The 21,132-nt window shown below is 39.0% G+C and overlaps 1 protein-coding gene across 11 annotated transcripts in view; it reads left to right on the top strand.

Annotated features, from left to right (window-relative positions):
• SIK3 (SIK family kinase 3) overlaps positions 1-21,132 on the top strand; it is a 259,966-nt gene that overhangs the window by 130,582 nt on the left and 108,252 nt on the right. For all 11 annotated transcript variants that reach the window (XM_032358640.1, XM_032358641.1, XM_032358638.1 and 8 more), the window contains exon 3: positions 2,011-2,074. In XM_032358640.1, coding sequence (XP_032214531.1) covers positions 2,011-2,074 — 64 coding nt within the window. The remainder of the gene's footprint in view (positions 1-2,010; positions 2,075-21,132) is intronic.

Genomic DNA, 21,132 nt, shown 5'->3' with positions numbered 1-21,132 from the left:
CACGCCTACATCATGCCCCAGAAGCAGACCCGTGAAAGCTTCCTAGTGTTGCCTGAAGCCTTGTGTCTGCAAACTCGGAGGTGTCTAACCTCTGCTTCCTTCCTATCCTGATCGACTGAGGAAACTTCTTGACCTCACTTTTTAAAATAAATCATCTCTAAATAGTTGTGGGGCTTATGAGGCTGACTTTTCTCAAGAGGTTAACTTGTCGGTATTAACCTTATAACTAAATTATCCAAGTTGATCTTTCTTACCCAAGATTTCATTAGCTGGCAGGAGTTCTCATACTTTCAGCCCCGACTTTGAACAATGTCCTCTTTTAAGCTTTAATTTTGCTCTCTGGCAGCAAGTATTGTTAATGGGGGATTCCGGGCTGCCAAGGTGAATGGCTGTCAAGTTGTCTTTGTAAATAGTATCCAGGTAGTTTTCAGGTCATTTGCCAAAACTTCAGTCCTGTCAGTTTCTAGAGGGAGCCAAATACAGGTAACTGTGTAGGAAAGATTTTGAGCTACTGAAAAATTTAACAGGAAAGGAACATTTGCAGTCAATAAAAGTCTGTACACCCAGGGGTACAAAAGAGATTTATAGTATGACATTTACTTTTTTCTTTTCTTTTTTTTTCTCAACACCTGCTTATGTTTAGAGCACTTATGTTTGTTATTGTTATGTAAGTCAACATACAGAAAGAGCCTGGTGGCAATGCATGTAACAAACAATGAGCTAATATCACCAATATAGAGAGTTCTTAAAAATTAAAGAGAAAAAAAGGACGATACAGTTATTAGATTAGAAAAGTACTGTGCACTTATAAGATGGAATACCATGAAACCATTCAGAAGATCTGTGGTTATAACACATAATGCTGTTATATGGTATTGATGTGTAAAGATGTCAACGATCAAGTAATGGAAATAATTTAGCAAAATAATTAACTGTGACTTACGGTGAAAGTCTAAAATTCTCTTCTCCAATATGATAGCCACTGGCCACACATGGCTATTGAGTATTAAAATGTGGCTAGAGTGAATGAGGAACTGAATTTTTAATTTTAATACTTTTCATTAATGTGAAAACCAAAGTAGTTTATGATTAAATTTTTTTGAGATGATAATATTTTGGGTACACTGACTAAATAAAATATTAATTACATTTTATTTTTTTTACTTATTAATGTGGCTATTAGAAAAGTTAAAATTATATATGAGGCCTATTTTTTTTTCCATTGGTCAACACTGCTCTAGAATTAACAGAATAAATTAGCTTATTAACAGTGTTTCCTTTGGGAGAATAAAATGGAGGGAGCTGGAAAGAAGGAAATCTTTGGCCTTTTTAAAAAAATGTAGCAGCTATTTAAGAAGTTTATCATGAGCATAGATGCTCATATATTACTTTAAAAAATATTTAATGTAAAAGGTAAAAAAGAAAGAAAGGACTGCCAACACACTACAACTAAGTAAGAAAGGCAAAATAGGGACCAAAACAAAATACAAATGAGTAGATTACTTGAACTTTTGAGTATTTACATTATTATTCCCAATTTTGAATAAGTGGATACAGGAGGAAAGTTGTTACTTCCATTAAAAAAACATATCCACATGTAATTCCCCCTTGTTTTTCCCAGGCTTTGTTTTCGCTTTGATTGGCTTTTGTGGGTGAGGGGGGGCATTTTTGAACTTGAAGTGATCAATGTTGAATGTGAACTTTCTGATTCTTGGCAGCTTCTTTGCTTCTCACTTTTGTGGAGCTTACGAGATTGCAGAGGCCTCAAGGAACAACAAAAGGATGGTCTCTCAAGCAGTAAATATGTCCTACTTAAAAGAACGAGGACGAATGCCTGTTTCCCCCATTTCTTCATTTATGCCTGTTCCCCACTCCGGTGTTTTAAATTTCCTTTAAGCAGTAATGGTTATTAATATTTCAAATGACAAAAGAGGAGTCATTAGTTTCTCTTCCTATGATATCAGCCTGTCATTTGTGTCACTGTCTGTCGCTTTCCTGCCTTTGTACCAGGTTATGGAGACAGAGCGGATGATTTATCTGGTGACAGAATATGCTAGTGGAGGGGAAATATTTGGTAAGTACCTCTGTTGCATTCTTTAAAAAGCTATCGAGCACACCCTAGCGAACCTAAAATAACTGGTCAGTGCCTTTGCCACTTGAGCAGCTGTCACTTGATGCTGTCCCTCAGCGCTATCATTTTCGATCAAGAATTTTATTTTGGTTTACCTGTTTAAGTCCCTTCACTGTCTTTGTTTCCTCAGCAAAGCTGTTTTGTTTATTCCAGTGAGGTGTTGACAGTGGAGATTACAGATCTCCCAAAACAAACACCCCTACTGAACGTGGGACCCAGGGTCTTTGCTTTGCCGGATTCCACTGGGGGTTACCACATGTGGCAGAACTGCCTGGTGTGTGGGCCTCTGTTGTGTGAGAAAAGAGACACTGGGAGCAAACAGTCTCATTCTAGTGCTTTCTTTAAACTTTGTTTAAATATAACATGTAACTATATTCTGTACCATGTGTTCACCGTTCCCTGGATGGTTCTTCTGTTGGGAGGTTTTGTCTACAGTAACTATTTTTTCCTCTAAGACATCACGCAGCATCAGAATTAACCAGTGAAATCTGCTACCAGGAAATCAGACTTTTTGAGGTGGTAAAACTGACCAAAAAAATTTCTTTTATAACAGTGATAAATGGAGCCAAGCAGAGGTAAAAGCTAAATTTCCAAATATGCTTTGACATGTCTTTTTATTCTTTCTTAATTGATTTGTTTTGTTTTGTTTTATAAGTAAAAAGAAAGGTTTATTCTTATACTTTACATTTGTCTAGTTTATTTATTTTTTTTTAGTTGTGTTTTGGTTTCAGTTGTGGTCAGAAATTTTTTGTCTTTTGAATATTGGTGCTTCCTAATTTAAGTACATTTAAAAGCATGAGGTCACTTTTAAAGTGCAATATTCTTATTGATGACTGGTCAGTTGTGACTGTATGGAGTGTGTGTGTGGGTTCAAGTTTCCCTGGAATCTTATAATTTGGGCCTAAGAAGCTTCAGTCTTTTTTAAAGGAGTTATCGTCATTTCTTAATAGTATTTTTAATTGGCTTTTTGTATGTGCTTATGCAGAAAGGTAATCCTGGGAGAAAAGAGACCTTGTCGTTTTAATGTTTATAATAATCAAAGACCCAAACCCATTGCACATCAGATCTAATAGGTAGATCTTCAGGAAAACAGATTTTAAAAAGTACAGCAAAGATAAAGTCCATTGGTCAGAGATTCTTTATGGAAATGTAGTGTAAGACATGAGGAAACAGAATAGGACTTCTTGTAGTGTTATTATAAAAGATGCAGATGAGGAAGAAAATGATGTATTTCCTAAAGAAATCATAGTGACTGCATAGGGATGTAACTGCTCATGAGCTCTGATTTATTATTTTTTTTAATGAGCTCTGATTTTTAAAAGGATCTGTATAAAAGATAAAAAAAATTGGCATGATCAGGAACACGAGCTTTGGAGGCAGTTAGGCCTGGTTTGGAGTAAGCTCCTTACCCCCTGTTTGTTGATTTAATTGGAGGAAGTTATTAAGTGATTCTGGGATTCAGTTTCATGATCTGTAAAAGCACTGTCTGTCGTGTCTGCCCCACAGTTGTGAAGATTAAATCAGATCACACATAGAGAGTCCTCAATCATACACATACTGATCCTTCACATCCTTGTGAAAGAACAGCTGGGAGGGGGCGCCTGAGTGACTCAGTGGGTTAAAGCCTCTGCCTTCAGCTCAGGTCATGGTCCCAGGGTCCTGGGATCGAGCCCTGCATCGGGCTTTCTGCTCGCTAGGGAGCCTGCTTCCTCCTCTCTCTCTGCCTGCCTCTCTGCCTACTTGTGATCTCTCTGTCAAATAAATAAATTAATTAAATCTTAAAAAAAAAAAAAAAAAAAGAACAGTTGGGAGATTGACTTCTGTCATGACAGTGTGAGGAGCTCTGCTGACCCTCTTTCCAATGAAACATGAAAATGATGAAAAAACCCCCAAAACCATAGTCCTAAGTTTGAATAGCAAATGAAGAGACATTTATTCAAGAACATCTATGAAAATTTGGTAAGAAATGAGAGTGGGGTTTTTTAAAAAGATTTTATTTATTTATTTGAGAGAGAGAGAGAGAGAGAGAATGAGCAGAGGAAAGAGAAGCAGACTCCCCAATGAGTAGGGAGACAGATGCAGGACTCGATGACCTGAACTGAAGGCAGATGCTTAACCAACTGAGCCACCCAGGTGCCTCTGAGAGTGGTTTTTAAACCAGTACAGTTCCCTCCCTCCTCCTTGCCAGCACAGTGAGGTAGAAATTCCAATTAGGACTACTGTGGCCTAGAACACAGGTCCCCCCAACCCAACCTAGACTCTTAGCTCCTGGGAGGAACACGATATCAGCATTCTCTTCCTGTCTCCAGCTGCCTGTTTTTGCAGCCAAGTCCTAGGTGAATGTCATGCAGGAGCGGGGACTCTCTTTGGCCTAGCCACTACTTGTGGAATTTGGTTGTGGCATGTTGAGAATACTGGAGCCCAGATCATTCTTGCCTCAGATTGTAAGTTGGTTGTTCCATCCCAGGAGGGGAATACTGAGAGGACCCCAGCCTGTGTCCTGTCTCCTTCCACTGAGCTCTCAGTTCCTACAGTGGAATTACCACTCAGATAGAACTTTGCCATTGTCCCCCACACCTAGCTTAGAGCCCTGGCTCAGAGATTCGCCCAGAGGGAGAAACAAGCCATAAAACTGATCACTCCTAATTTGTTCACAGAGGAACAGACTTCATTTGCAACAGAGAAGGAAGAACTTGAAGCCTAAAAGTATTCTAAAGTATAGTGGAAGTTGTGGTAAAGAACATTATAATATTCTAGGAGAGATTCAGGGAATAAAAATTACAACAGCCTTCCAGAGACTGGAACAAAAAATCAAACACTGATCTCAGAAACTATTCCTTCAAAGGAACCAGAATTTGATTGGCTTGTTTATAGACCAGTTTATTCCCCAGGGCATTGTTGAAAACAATAGAGCAACCGGCCAGCAATTATTGGAGTCTAACAGCTGGGTGTGGTCAAGGAAGAGAGCCCTCCTGAACCATGATGATCCAGTGATCTGAGTGTGACTGTGGATATACCAAATCTGTGCTTCCCTGAGGAACAACGTTAGAAGCTGAACACTGTGGTTGGGGGAATAAATTTCACTGAAATAGTCCACTAGTCACTAAACAAATAAGTAAATAACAATAACATTTTCTAGAAGGAGAAAGGCATACCAGTACCCAGAGGTGCTATGATACATTATCTAAAATGTGTAGTTTCCAACAATAAGGAAATATGAGACATGCAGAGAAGCAGAAAAGTATGAGCCATGCACTGGAAAAAAAAAACAAGCCAAGAAGCTGTCAGAGACACCGCATGTCAGATTTATCAGGAAAAGACTTTAATGTAGCCATTATAGACATGTTCACAGAAATAAAGTAACTCACAGTTAAAGTACCAAAGGAAGATATGATGATGATGTCATATCAAATTAGAGTATAAATAAAGAAATAAAGATCATTAAGAAAATGAACCACATGGGAACTATATGGAATTGGAAAATAAAATAACTGAAATTAAAAAATTCATTAGATAAGCCTAACTCTAGACTTGACCTGGAGAAGAAGAAGCAGTTGTGTAGATAGATGATGGAGATCATATAACTTAAAGAAGAAAGAGAAAAACAAACTAGGAACAATGAGCATAGCCTCAAAGAAATGTGGGACAGTATCAAGTGCAACAACATATGTCTAATGGGAGTACCAAAAGATGAGAGAAAAAGGAAAAGAAAAAAATATGCAAGGAAATAATGCCTGTAAACTTCACCAATTATTGAAAAACAATAATTTATGTAGGCAGAAAGCTAAACAAAATCCAAGTAGGATTACACAAAAAGAGATCCTCAAACAGATAGCTTGTGAAAGAATAGTGAAAGTCAAAGACAAGGAGAAAATATCAAAAGCAGCAAGAGAAAGATGAGGTGTCACTTAAAGGGAGCCCCCTTAGGTTCACGTTGGACTTTTCAGCACAAAAAATGGAGGCCAGAAAGCAATAGGATAGCATTTTCAAAGTGTTTAAAGAGAAAAACTTATTAACCAAAGTCTTACCTCCAGTAAAGCTATTTTTCAAAAATGAAGGCAAAATAAAGCCTTCACCCAATAATAAAAAAATGAGAGAATTCCCTGATCTTGGAAAACGGAGAGGCCCACCTTACAAGAAATACACAAGAAAGTTATTTAGGGTAAAAGCAGGTAACCCCAGATGGTAATTTGGGTTCACCAATAAAGAACACCAATAAAGGTAATTACATAATTGTAAAAGACAGAAGAGATGCATACTTTTCTCATTTCTCCTCTTAATATATTTAAGAAGCAGTTGTATGAAATTATATATATGTATGACTTCATACATATATATGTATGATATGTGTGTGTGTGTATATATATATAAAATACATTCCCTATAATGTAACATATGTATAATATATTTGCCAATAACGGCACAAAGGAGGTGTGTGATAAAAGCTACAGTGGGCTGAGGATATCACTAAGGATAGTAAAGAATAATTGTAACAGTGTATTGTTGGATTTATAACATTAATTGATGTGATGTTTATTAAAAATTACTACAAAAATAAAAGGAATAGATCTATAAAAGAGTAATAGTTCCATATTATCACTGGAAAATTAAGCTAACATAAGTTAGAAGCCCATTTGGATAAGATAAAATATATACAGTAAACCCTAGAGCATTCACTAAAAAAAATTTTTTTAATTATAACGTAGGGCAGCCTAGGTGACTCAGCCGGTTAAATGTCCAACTCTTGATTTCAGCTCAGGTCCTAAATTCAGGGTCATGTGATTGAGCCCTCCATTGGGCTCCTTGGTGGGCATGGAGCCTGCTTAAGATTCTCTCCTTCCTGCCCTCTCTCCCTCCCTCTCCCTCTACCCCATCTCTGCTCATGTATGCTCTGTTGCTAAAAGCAAAAAACCCGAAAGACATTGGAAAAGATAGAACAAACCAAGCCTAAACAAAATTGAAGGAAGGAGACAATAAAAATTATAGCAGAAATTAATTAAACAGGGAATAGAAAAAAAAAATAGAGAAAGTCAAGACACCAGATGCTTGTTCTTTGAAATGATCAACAAAACTGATAGATCTTTAACTAGTCTGACCAAGAGAAAAAGAAAGACTCAAATTACTGAAATAAGAAATGAAGGAGCAGACATTACCACTCACCTTAAAGAAATAAAAATTATTATAAAGGAATACCTGAACAGTTATAAACCAACAGATCATTTAACATAGATAAAATGGACAAATTCCTGGAAAGACACAAACTATTAAAACTGATTCAAGAAGAGATAGGCAATCTGAGTAGGCATATTAAGTAAAGAGACTGAAGCGGTAATCAAAAAACTACGTATAAAGTCCAGGCCCAGATGGCATCACTGGTGAATTCTACCAGATATTTGAAGAGGAAGAAATGACAGTTCTTCTTAAAAAGAACGCTTCTTTAAAAAAAGAATGAGAATAGATACTTCCCTACGCATTCTGTGAGGTCAGTTGGTATTACCTTGATGCCAATACGAGACAAAGATATCACAAGAAAAGAAGACTTCAGGGTAGTATTCCTTGTGACTGTGGATGCAAAAATCCTCAACAAAATAGTTAGCATGCAAAAAGAATTAATTACACACGGGGTGCCTGGGTAGCTCAGTTGATTAAGCATCTGACTGTTGATTTTGGCTCAAGTCATGACTTTGGTTCAGGCTTTGCACTAGACATGGAGCCTGCCTGGAATTTTCTCTCTCCCTCTTCCCCAATACCTCACCCCAACCCTCTCTGGCCGGGGGTGGGGTGGGGTGGGGGTCGGGGGAGGGGGAGAATTTCACACTATGACCAAGTGGAATTTACCCCAGGAATGCAAGGTTGGTTATCCATACTACAAAAAGCCATTAATTTAACACATCATATCAATGAAAGAAGAAACAAAAATGACACAATTGTATCAGATGCAGAAAAAGCACTTGACAGAATCCAACATCTTTTCAAGATAAAAACACTCAACAAACTAGAAGTAGAAGGGAATTTTCTTTATCTGATAAAGAATCTCTGAAAAACCCATAGCTAACATCATACTTAATGGTGATCAGCTAGATGTTTTTTTCCTCCAATTAGGAATAAAACAAAGATTTCATCTCTCTCCATTTCTATTTAAACATTGTATTGGAGGTTCTAGTCACAGTGGTTAGGCAAAGAAAGTCTTACATAAAAGACCTCTAGATTGGAACAGCGGAAGTAAAACTAACTCTACTCACAGATGACATGATCTTATATATAGAAGATCCTAAAGAATCCACTGAAAAACTATAAGAATGACATAAAAGTTCAGCAAGTTTGCAGGATATGCAATATACATTGCATGTTGAGCAATATACACAAATCAGTTGTATTTCTATATCCTTATAGTGAGCAATCTGAAAGTGAAAGGAAACAATACAGTTTACAATAACATCAATAAGAATAAAATAATCAGGAATAAATTTAACAGAAGAAATGCAAATTTTATGGTTTGAAAAGTACAAAAACAGTGTTGAAATAAATTTAAGAAGATCTAAGTGATGGGAAAAACATCCCATGTTCGTGGAATGTATGAGTTAATGTTGTTAAGATGGCAATACCACTCACTGCCCAAACTGATAATTACATTCAGTAGCATCCCCATCAGAATCGGAGCTGGCATTTTTGTAGAAATTGACAAGTGGATTATAAAATTTGTGTGCAATTATAAGGGACCCAGAATAGGCAAGTCAGTCTTGAAAAAGACCAAAGCGGATCAGGGTGATGCAAGCACAAGTCAAGGAACACGGACAGTCACCGCTAGATGAGGTATAGAAAAGATTCTCCCCTAAAGCCTCCAGGTAGAGTGAAGCCCTGGTGATACCTCAATTTTGGACTTACTGCTTCCAGAACTGTGAGTGACTAAATTACTGTTACCTTACATCACCTACCTTGTGATTAGTTGTTTCAGCACCGTGGGAAATTAATACTGAAGAAGACAGGATTTGGGCACAATTTCAGAATATCTCCCCATAAAATGCTCGGCATGAACAAAGGAGAGAAGCAATTACCAGGTGGAGGTGGAGATTCATATTAGCGTCACGTGGATGAGGCATTAAAGAAAGAATGCCGTGTTGGATTCTTGCTGGAATTAACTATGAGGAACAGAGTATTGCAGGAATGTTGTAGCCTGTTTGAAAGATTTCAGGATGAGAGAAAGCAGGGCATACTCATATTCCTTAAGTTGTGTAGTGTGCTTTAATTATAGATTGTATGTGAGAAAATGCCCGGAAATGAGGCTGGTAGGATAGGAAATGCTCAATAAATTATGAAGGGCTTTGAATGACATTTCTGACTTGGCCAGTTCCCCTATCGCATCCTCTCATTACACTCTATCCTTTCTTAGTGGTACTTATATCTGCTGTGGTTTTACATTTATTTTCGTAATTATGTAATGGTTTCTCTTTCTACCAGACACCAGACTGCAGAAGTTCAGGGGCCATGTCAGCTCACCATTGTATCTGTCTCCACGGCTCTTCTTGCTCTCCAGTTCATACTGTTGGACTTAGATTTTCTAAGGGAAATGATCAGTAACTGTTCACTGAATGGAAGAGTGAGTGCATGAATGAACCAAGAGCATAAAAGAATTGAACATTATCTTGAATTGTTGCCATGTGAGGAAGAACTGAGATGGAACATGCCAGTGCCAGTTATGAAGCTGTATGGTAATATCTGAGGATGAGGAGGTATTGAAGTAAGGTAGTGACTTCATCTCTTTCACTGTAATCTTGAATTACAGATATTTTTATCATCATTTTACAAAGAAATGGAGATTCAAGGAAGTTAAATAATTTGCTCAAGATGTAACTAATCAGTAACAGGGCTGAGATTTAACCCAAGAACTGTCTGACATATTTTTTCCCCATTCACCAGGTTGAGGAATCCCATCTTCTGTATAAAAAGACTTCACTGAAGTATTTTGGGGAGGATCTTTTATTACAAATAGAAGCCAGATTTCTGTTCTGAAATTTTAGGGTATGGACATAGCAGCAATCAATATGAAGTATTTTTTACCCTCCTGTTTTTTTTTTTTTTAAAGGTTTTTATTTATTTATTTGACAGATCACAAGTAGGCAGAGAGGAAGGCAGAGAGAGAGAGAAGGAAGTAGGCTCCCTGCTGAGCAGAGAGCCCGATGAGGGGCTTGATCCCAGGACCCCGGGATCATGGCCTGAGCCAAAGGCAGAGGCTTAACCCACTGAGCCACCCAAACACCCCATTTTTTTTTTTTAAGGTTCTTATTTTACCCTTCTGTTATTAAATACCCTTTGAAAGAGAGGAAGAGAGAGATTTTTCTTCGGTGATTGTTACTAAGATTTAGGCACAGGCAGGGGCCTCTCCTCTACTTCCATAATAACAGTTCCATCTTCTCTTTTTAAAGCTTTTGTTTTATCATTGTCTATATAAAAGAAGTGGCCAGTATTCTTAAATTTTAGATTAATTAAGCATTCAGGGGATTACTAATAAATCTTTTGAAAATCAGTGTTCAAGGAGAAAATGAATAAGAGGGTTTTAAGATGATTTTTCAATTTCTGACCGTGTTATTGGTGTGAATGGTAGTGTCATTTGCTAAGATGGAGAATATAAGAGTGAAAAATAGATCAGATGAACTGTGTTATTTTAGACATGGTGAGTTTGAGGCACCAGTTAAGTGAAAGTTGTGCATCAAGTCATCGGATAATGTACTCTGGAAGTCAGAGAGAGGATGGAGCCTAGGATGTTGTTTCATCAGCAGGTAGATGGTGGTTGGTCATTGATGTGGGATCATACGGAAAAGAATAGGTTTAAGGATAAGACCCTTAGTACCATTAGTACTTATGTTGAAAATAAGGCCATGAAGTACATGAAGAAATTGCTGTTGATGGAATAGGATTGTGGTATTATAAAAGCCAAGGAAAATAGGAATTTCAAAAGGAGCATTATTGAATAATGTAGAAAGGTAAAATAGGGTAAGGATGCTGGCTTTGTGGCAGAGATGTTTTCAGGGCTCTTAGAGCTGTTTCGCTAGTGTAATAAGAATAGAAATCAGAATGCAATGGGGTGAGGTGTGAGTGCATACTGAGGAAGGGGAAGTGGAGAATTTTAGAGAATGTTTCCTAAAGTCGATCATAGAACATGTTAATAACACCATTTAAATTGTACGCTCTAATTTATTCAAATATATTTACATAAACATGTTATATAATACAATAGCTACATTCTAAAATACATACGGATTAGAAATTGAAAATAATGAGGTAGGTAGAAGTAATAGGACTTTTTTCAATGACCCAGTGGAGAAGTTGGCAAATACTATATCTAAAGAACAAATACGATAGTGGCAGGATTGTCAAAAGTAACCATTAGGGCTCTGAAAATGAATTGGTGGCAAACATTAAATTGAGAAGCTTTAACTCATGAAAATCTTTTGAATTTGTGTTAAGAATAATGAGAGGCTTTGGCCTTTTGCCTGAGCCCCTAAAGCCTTTCCTCTCCCTCCCCAAGGGAAAGCACAATGTTACTAAGACTGGGCTGGCCTTAAATCCAGAGGCAGCTGATGTGATCTGGAAAAGACAAAAACAAAACAAACAAAACCAAAAAACACCAAAAACCCTCATGCCTAGTTGTGTTGTCAGTAAAAATAGCAAGTTTGGTAGGAAACGAATGTGGAAGGCTCGGAGCTTTGCTAGCTAGAGGTTGTGCAGGATGCAGAATGGTTAACTAGCCAGAAATTTAGTAGGAGATCTTGTTAATGAGAGAACCACAACAGGGTAAGGTAAGTTCTTCATTCACATCTAGTTTACAGGGGGGTTGGTATTTGCTTGGAAGTCCTGAGAAAGCCCAGCGAAGAATAAAAGCCGAGGCCAACTTTGAAACTGTCTGAACCTTGAATGCACTCCTGCACTCTTGTCTTGTCTGCACTCTTGTCAGCAGATTTGTCACTAATCAGTGTAGACACAAGGATGACTTTAAGAAGGCCATACTAAAGAATAAAAATAAGACTTTTTTTTTCAAAGATTTTATTTATTTATTTGACAGAGAGAGATCACAAGTAGACAGAGAAGCAGGCAGAGAGAGAGGAGGAAGCAGGCTCCCCGCTGAGCAGAGAGCCCGATGTGGGGCTTGATCCCAGGACCCTGGGATCATGACCTGAGCTGAAGGCAGAGGCTTTAGCCCACTGAGCCACCCAGGTGCCCCAAGAATTTTTTTTTTTTTAAATTTAGCTGAAAAATCAATGGCTTCGTACCACAGGGAGACGGATTCTCAAATTATTTCCAAGAAGGTTACTAAAAAAACAAGCAAACAAACAAAACAAAAGCAGCAACAACAACAGTCCTCAGGGGAAAAATCATAATCCAGAATTGGATAAACTTATTATCTATAATATTCAGTTTTATTAAAAATAACAGCAACAACAACAAACACTCTAGATGTTGAAGAAAAATCCAGGAACATGTGATCCCTATGCAGGAAGAAAAGTAGCCAATAGAAACTTCCTCTGAGGGGCTCCTGGGTGGCTCAGTCAGTTGGACGGCTGCCTTAGGCTCAGGTTATGATCACAGGGTCCTGGGATTGAGACCTGCATCGGGCTCTCTGCTCAGCAGGGAGCCTGCTTCCCTTCCTCTCTCTCTCTGCCTGCTTCTCTGCCTGTTAGTGATCTCTCTCTCTGTGTGTCAAATAAATAAATAAACAAATAAATAAATCTCTTAAAAAAAAAAAAAAAAGAAACTTCCTCTGAGTAGGTCTAGATGTTATTTTTAGCAAAAACTTCATGGCAATTGTTACACATTTGTTCAGACAATTAAAAGAAACCATATCTAAGTGGAAAATATTATGACAGTGACTCAACAACTAGGGAATCTCAGTAAGGAAGTGGAAATGATAAAAAAGAACAAAATGGAAATTCTAGAGTTGAGAAGTACAGTAAATGAAATGAAAAATTAACTAGGTGTGTTCAGTAGCAGATTTTAGGTGGCAGAAGAATGAACCAGCAAACTTGAAATATTAATAGTGAAAAATCCAATCTGAAGAACAGAGAAAAAGTCACTGAAGAAAAATAATCAGTGCCTTGGAGACCTGTGGGACAAGATCAGGTGTACCAGTATATTTGTAATGGGAATCCCAGAAGGAGAAGAAAGAGGGAAAGGGACAGAAAAAAATACTTGAAGAAATGATGACCAAGAACTTCTGAAATGTATAAAAAACAATAGTTTACAGTTTCAAGAAGCTCAGTGAATCTTGTTGGATGAACCCAGAAGAGATCCACATAGACACGCTTTGCCAATTTGCTGAAAGGCAAAGACAGAATCTTGAAAGTAGCAAGAGAAAAATGACTCATCATATACAGGGCAGCGACGGTATGACTTATAGCTGAGTTCTCATGAGAAAAAAATGGAGGCCAAAGGCAGTAGACTGACATATTTAAAATGCTGGGAAAACAAAACAAAACAAAACCCCATGAACCATAAATTCTATATCTAGTGAAACTATCCTTTAAAATGAAGGTGAAATAAACACATTCCCAAGTAACCAAAGACAGAGAATTTCTTATAAGCATACCTGCTATACAGGGAAGGAAATGCTCAAGCTGAAAGGAAATGACACAAAATGGTAACTTAAATCCATAGGAGGAAATAAAGAAAATCAGAAAAGATGAATATGTAGGAAATAAAAGCCCAGATAAATATACTTTTTCCTCTTTTCTTCTTTAAAAGACAAAAAGAGCTTCATGAACTATTTATAACACTTTATTTCTCCATTTCTCACATACATTGATGCAACATAAGTACTTAAAGGAAGGTTGAGGAAATGGAGTCATATTGGAATAAGGTTGCTATATTTTACCAGAATCAAGTCCATGTTAGTTGGAAGTAGATTGTGATAAATTAAGATGCACATTGTAATCCCTGGAGCAACCACTAAGATAAAATCAGCATCCTTAGGAGGTCAGGGGTATAAATGAAATGTATAAAAAACAATAATTTACAAGTTTCTTGAGAAACTTGGCTATGGTGAGAAGGGAAGAGAGAGAGTCAGTAACTAAAAGGGGCATTGGTTGAATGTGTGTTTTCTTTTTTTTTTTTCTTTTTAAAGATTTATTTATTTGAGAGAGAAAGAGAACGGGGTGGGGGAGGGGAAGGGCAGACGGAGAAAGAAAGGATCTCAAGCAGACTCCCTGCTGAGCATAGAGCCCGACAAGGGACAAGGGGCTCGATCTCACGATCCCAAGATCATGACCTGAGCTGAAATCAGGAGTTGGGACGCTTAACTGACTGAGCCACCCAGGCGCCCCTGTTGTCTTTTTATTATATATTTGACTTTGTAGTTTATTTTGAGAGGAAGGAACAAGTAGAGCCAGAAGAATTGTAGATTTGAGGGCGGGAGACAGATCTCATGGGGGCATTCCTCGAGGAGGAGTTGAAGGCTGGTAAGTTTGTAGAAGTATTTGTGTGAGGTTGATGTTTGGGGGATTAAAGTTTAGAGTCTGACTACCTAATACTAGTGTTTGAAAAGTAGGATAACAGTTTGTATGCTGAGGTGAGATCGTGGAATAGCAGGTAAAGGAAATGAAGGGAGAAGGTGATAAGGGGACTCGATGAAGGACCGACAGGCAACATGGGTAGGTTAGCAGTTGTTGGAAATCGTTAACTTTATTGGGACTCCACTTGGGGCTTTTTCATGGGTTGTTTAGTTAGCAGTACTTGACAGGTTTTTTATCCAACTGAAAAACATGGTCCAGAATTTTGCAAGGTTGCTCAAGGTGTTGAGTCATGGTGCTTGGAAATTTCTGCTCTAGGTGTAGAGCCGGGAACTTTATCCTAATGTTGGCAGATTACGACACAAATCTGTTTGGGACAGTAGTTGGCTGCTTGATTCCAAACTCTGGTAGTACTCTTAACCCTTTGTGGCAGTCGCGCCGTATCTAGAATATTATCTTCTGTTTTGAGTACTGTGTTGTGTGAGGGACACCAACAATAGAAACGTGATTAAAGATGGCAAACAGTATTTGCAATTGTTGGAGCAAGGAGTGGGTTAGAGAAGTCTGGAGGAAGTAATGGTTGAGCACAGTTTTCAAGTAGGAGAGGTTTGATGAGTAGAAATCAGTTTTCCAAAGGGGTAGCATAGTCAAGACTTTAAGGTGTGAAACAGCTTTGTATATTTAGGGAACTATAGCTAGTTTTTAAAGAGGATTAAGGGATGTGCTGGTGGTTTTTGAATTATTACAGAAATTCTAAGGGTTCTTTGGAAATGTCTAAGATGGCTTCTCTGAGAAAGTAGATACATTAGGCCAGGCTTGGAGGTCATGTTTTCCTCACAATGTATTCAGCCACTCCTCATTTTTCCCTCCTGTTCAACAAGAGCATAGCATCTCTGCTTTGAAACCCAATATGCTTATTGGATTTCCACATAAGATTTCACTGCAATTTCATCCACTCTTAGATGATAGTGAGCCATAGAAGGACTTTAAGCAAGGGTCATGACCATCCTAGTCAGGTTTTAGAAAGGGCACATTAGAGCCCAAACAAGTATGTATTTAAGGGTGATGAGACTAGAGCCCGGGAGAGCTCTTAGGAGGCTGCTGGCGGTAAGACAGATGACAGCTGGGGAGTATCTGATAAATAGTGGCAATGGGGCAGAGAAAATGGATTAGAAGTGACTTAAACAGAGCAGCATGTTTAGTCTTTAAGAACATGAATAGCCTGTGGACTCTGAGAAACAAACTGACGGTTTTGGAGGGGATGAGGGTGGAGGGCTGGGTAAGTCCGGTGGTAGGTATTAAGGAGGGCATGAATTGCATGGAGCACTGGGTGTGGTGCATAAACAATGACTCTTGGAACACTGAAAAAATAAAATAAAATTTCAAAAAACAAAACAAAACAAAAGAACATGGATAGAGTCAGACTGCTGTGATTCAAATCCTCATTCTTCCGCTTACAGCCTTGGTGACCTTGAGCAAGTTTTTTAACCCCACTCTCTTAGTGTCCTCATCTTTAAAATGAATAATAATAGTGATGATGACAATGATGAGATGATACTGCTTATCTCAAAGGTTGTTATAAAGATTGTGTGAGTGTTTTTAAAGTGCTTAGGGTGGGGGCGCCTGGGTGACTCAGTGGGTTAAGCGTCTGCCTTTGGCTCAGGTCATGATCCCAGGGTCCTGGGATCGAGCCCCCCATCGGGCTCTCTGATCAGTGGAGAGCCTGCTTCCCCCTCTCCCTCTGCCTGCTCCCCCTGCTGTGCTTTCTCTGTCAAATAACTAACTAACTAAATAAATAAATAAGTAAAATCTTTAAAAAAATAAAGTGCTTACTCTGTGCAGAGACTCGTACAGCATGTTCATAGCAGCATTACCTGTAGTAGTGACAAAGTTGAAGTAAGTCACATTTCCAACTGCTGAATGGATGAATAAAATGCAAATAGAGCTCTGCGGGGGAATAGTATTATGTAGTAAAGAGGATGAAGTACTGATACAAACTACAGCATGGATAAGCCCAAGAGACATTGTTACGGATACCAAGGATCACATGTTATATGATTCCATTTATATGGAATGTCCAGAAAAGGCAAGGCTGTAGAGACAGAAAACAGATTCATGGTCACCAGGAGATGGGGGTGGGGAGAGCTAGGATTAATTGCTTATTAGTAGAGCATTTATGTTTGGGATGATGGAAATGCTCTGGAGAGATTAGATCATGGTAATGATTGCCCAATATAGTGGATATATTGAGACTATTGAAGTGTACTCTTTAAAGTAGTTAATTTTATGTCTTGTTAATTATATTTCACTTTAAAAGTTGTTTTTTTTTTTTTAAAGATTTTATTTATTTTTTTGACAGAGAGAGACCACAAGTAGGCAGAGAGGCAGGCAGAGAGAGAGGGGGAAGCAGGCTCCCTGCCGAGCAGAGAGCCCGATGTGGGGCTTGATCCCAAGACCCTGGGATCATGACCTGAGCCGAAAGCAGAGGATTAACCCACTGAGCCACCCAGGTGCCCCACTTTAAAAGTTTTTTAAAAAAATTTAAATGCTTAGAATATGACCCGCTGTGTAGTAAGCTCTCACTGGTAGCAGTAGTTCGTTAGCAACTGGAATGTTACAGGTTCCTCTCCTTGAATGCCTCCAGCTGAACATGCACATGTGACCTGGTCTCCGTCACATCACTCTGTGAGAATTAGGATTTGGGAAACCGAAGTGAATATGTTGATGCTCCTACTGCTTGCTGTTCCCTAACTACTGAAGTCCTTTGTCTCTGGCCAGGGTGGGGGGGTGTCTCATGTCTTCTGCCAACATTCACGCATCTGTGGCACAGTAAGTTGTTGAATTCTGGTGAAGTCTCAGATTCTCTCAGTACTTGACAAAGAGCAAGGGGGAGTTTTGTTAATGTTTAAATTTGAGACTTGATCATCGGTGAGGTTAAGGACACAGTAGTGAGCTGGTCTGTCACTGATCCGGGAGAGAGAGTCTGTGGCTGCATTGTGAATAGGAGTCTCTAGAGCTGTGAACGCGGCTAACAGGAACTGGTTGCTCAGAGGGGGCAGAAGAAGGTAGAGGACATATGTGGCTGTAGGTGGATTTTTGGGTGCAAGAATATGAAGTAAAAGTACGTCGCCTTCTGTCTGATTTTCTACTTGAAGTAGGAGGCCATTTCAGCACCTGTGGGCTAAGCGTGAAAGGATAAGGACCTGGATGCATGTGGGGAAGGTGCCATAAGCTACTTGGGGGAGCGAAAGAGGGAGTGATTAAGGACAGCTAAGAGAGCTGACAAAAGGCCCAGCAGTGGGAAACCATGAACTTGTTGTTCCATTATATGGGATCTAATGCTTTCTTTCTCGAGCAGTCCTTGACAGTCTGTGGGTCAGTGGGGTAAGAAGGAGAGTTGAATCGATCAAGGGGCAGGGGTTTAGAGGACATGTGCAGAAGAAGAAAGGCCATTGGCAAAGGAATTGAAGCCACTGGCAATAAAGTAATTAATGTTGGCTCCTCGGGCGTGGGCTGAATGGGGGATGAGGGCAAGTGAGATCAGGATGAATGATCCTGAGTTGTAGGAACTGAAAAAGTTTGAGGTGTAGAGGGAATTGGAAAGGGAGTGTGTTGGGCAGAAGAGGATCAGAGGGTCCAAAGTCCGAGGTTGCACCGCTTGGTGCAGTAACCACCGGCCACAGTTTGCTGTTGTGCATTTGTAATGGAGGCAGTACCAAGGAGGAACTGAATTTTGAATCTTGTTTAATTTACAAGTAATTTTAAAAACAAAGGCAGTGTGCCTTTAGAGTTTTAGGCCAGCTGAGAGACTTAGCTACTTACAAAGGTAAAGCCCATTCTCCAAGACCCCACATCACTTTTGGCACCGAATACAAGTTTGGAAATTTCCCCAAACGACCCTCACCTTTGATAATTTGACATAAAAACTCACAGAAGTCCTGGAAAGCTATACTACTCACAGTTGCAGTTTATTACAGGGGAAGGATACAAATTAAAATCAGCGAAGGGAAGAAATACAAGAGTCCATGAGAAGTACCAAACAGAGCTTTTATTTTCGTCTCCCTGGGAGCTCAGGCAATCATCTGTGCTCAGAGCTTCAAGGGCACAACCGATGATTGCTGTATGCTTTATCTCTGTCTCTGGGTCCTCTGGTATTACGTGACCCCAAACTCCCAGCTTAAGCCACATTGTTGGTCTTTCTAGTGTGGCCAGTCTCTACCCTAAGACTAGATGAGTATGGCCTGCTAAATCTTCCTGTTAGACTACCAGGCATGATCCAAGCCCACAAGGTGAACAGACACACTCCTGTCACTCACGTAACATTCCAAGGGCTCAGAGATTACCTCTCAGAAACCAAGGGAAAAGGCCAGATCTTCTCTTTGGGCAAGGCCAAATTCTTTATCACACACAGAGTAAAATCCTTTTTCGTTAAACACAACTCCTATTTTGCCAAAATTACATTTTATCTAGACTACAGATAATTTCATGTCTTAAATATGATAGGCTGTAAAATACACACTGGGATTTGTAGTAACAGCTCGGTGCTGGTATTTGTCTTGATTATATATTATAATGATTGGATTAGGACTGATGCATTAACTTAAATAAATTATAAAAATTCATTTTGAAATGAGTGATACTTTTTACTTTTTAATGTGACTACTAGAAAATGTTAAATTATGTATGTAAGTGGCTCACATTTTATTTCTATTCAACCTTGCTGATCTAGAAGGTTATGTTAAGAAAGAGGTTGGCATACTATTAAATTTAATATTTCAGAGGTAGAAAAATGTCAAGCAAAGGCAAGTTCAAGTTGTGGCTACAGGAATAGTTGCTGAACTTTGGTGGAGTTACAGGCCACTGGAGATAAAGAAGGTTCAAGAAATCGTGAGGCTAAATTATCTAAAGATTATCCTCGTGGTTGTTGACATTTCCCAAGTGACTAGCAGAATCTGGATGGAGCGGTAGACTGCGACATAGGTTTCAGTGTCTTTGATAAATGTGAAGGCAAGAGCAGAGAAGGGTGTCTACTAGACACCCTTGCATATACCTTGGTGGAGTGAAGCTAGCGCGGACTTAGACAACTTTGCATTATTTCCTAATTCCTCAGGGAATATTGTCCTTTTTTTTTTTTTTCCTTTCATGAAACCTGTAAAGGAATTGTTGGCCTCAGAGGAGTCGGTTGGAAGAGGTGTGAGAATACAAGATACAAAAACCCTGCTACGCTTTTCTGTCCTCCGCATTGCTACTCCGCTGTCATGACCCTTCTCAAACGTTATGCTTTCTGTGAACTCTTGCCTGATTTGGCTACAGAGCTGAATGCCTTTTTCATTCTTCCTTTGAACATAGCTCTATTATAAAACCATTTGTAGTTAAGTTTTTCTTTCTCTCAACCCCCATCCGCCCCTTTTTGGTGTATGTATATTTCTGAGTCTGCCATTTACTGACACTAGACTAAATAATTAAGACAGTAGTCTCTGAATGTAGCATTATTCTTGTAGTGGTTCTTCAGCCAGCTCCTCCTCATCTTCCTGACGTCTACATTTTGGAGTACTCCTTGGCTCATTCCTGGAACCTCTTCTCTTTTCTATGCCCATCTACTCCCTAGTTGATTTCGTATGACCCACTAAACTTTTCGCTTCTGAATCTTAAATCTCCAGCCTGACCTGTTCTCTGAACTCTAGATTTACATATCCACGTGTTTACTTGACATCTCCACTTGGATGTCTAATAGACCTCTCAGTCTTAACATACGCAAACTGATATCCATTTACCAACTATTTTTTTAAAATATGTATGTATGTATTTTTTTTTTCAGTGTTCCAAGATTCATTGTTTATGCACCACACCCAGTGCTCCATGCAATACGTGCCCTCCTTAATACCCACCACCAGGCTCACCCATCCTTCCCCTTCCAAAATCCTCAGTTTATTTCTCAGAGTCCACAGTCTCTCATGCTTCGTCTCCCAATCTGTTTTCCCCCTATTCACTTTTTCTTCTTTTCTTCTTTTCCTTCTCCTAATGTCCTCTGTGTTATTCCTTATGCTCCACAAGTAAGTGAAACCATTAGATAATTGACCCTCTCTGCTTGATTTACTTCACTTCGAATAATCTCTTCCAGCCCCATCCATGTTGATACAGAAGTGGGGTATTCATCCTTTCTGATGGCTGCATTACATTCCACTGTATATATGGACCATATCTTTTTTATCCATTCATCTGTTGAAGGGCATCTTGATTCTTTCCACAGTTTGGTGACCGTGGCCATTGCTGCTATGAACATTGGGGTACAGATGGCCCTTCTTTTCACTACATCTGTATCTTTGGGGTAAATATCCAGTAGTGCAATTGCAGGGTCATAAGGTAGCTCTATTTTTAATTTCTTAAGGAATCTCCACACTGTTTTCAAAAGCGGCTGCACCAACTTGCATTCCCACCAAGAGTGTAAGAGGGTTCCCCCTTTCTCCACATCCTCTCCAACACTTGTTGTTTATTGTCTTG

Source organism: Mustela erminea, chromosome 9 (assembly GCF_009829155.1).
Source record: "Mustela erminea isolate mMusErm1 chromosome 9, mMusErm1.Pri, whole genome shotgun sequence".
NCBI classification, from domain to species: domain Eukaryota; kingdom Metazoa; phylum Chordata; class Mammalia; order Carnivora; family Mustelidae; genus Mustela; species Mustela erminea.
Note: the sequence above shows the minus strand (reverse complement) of the source record. Positions and strands in the feature narration are given on the sequence as shown.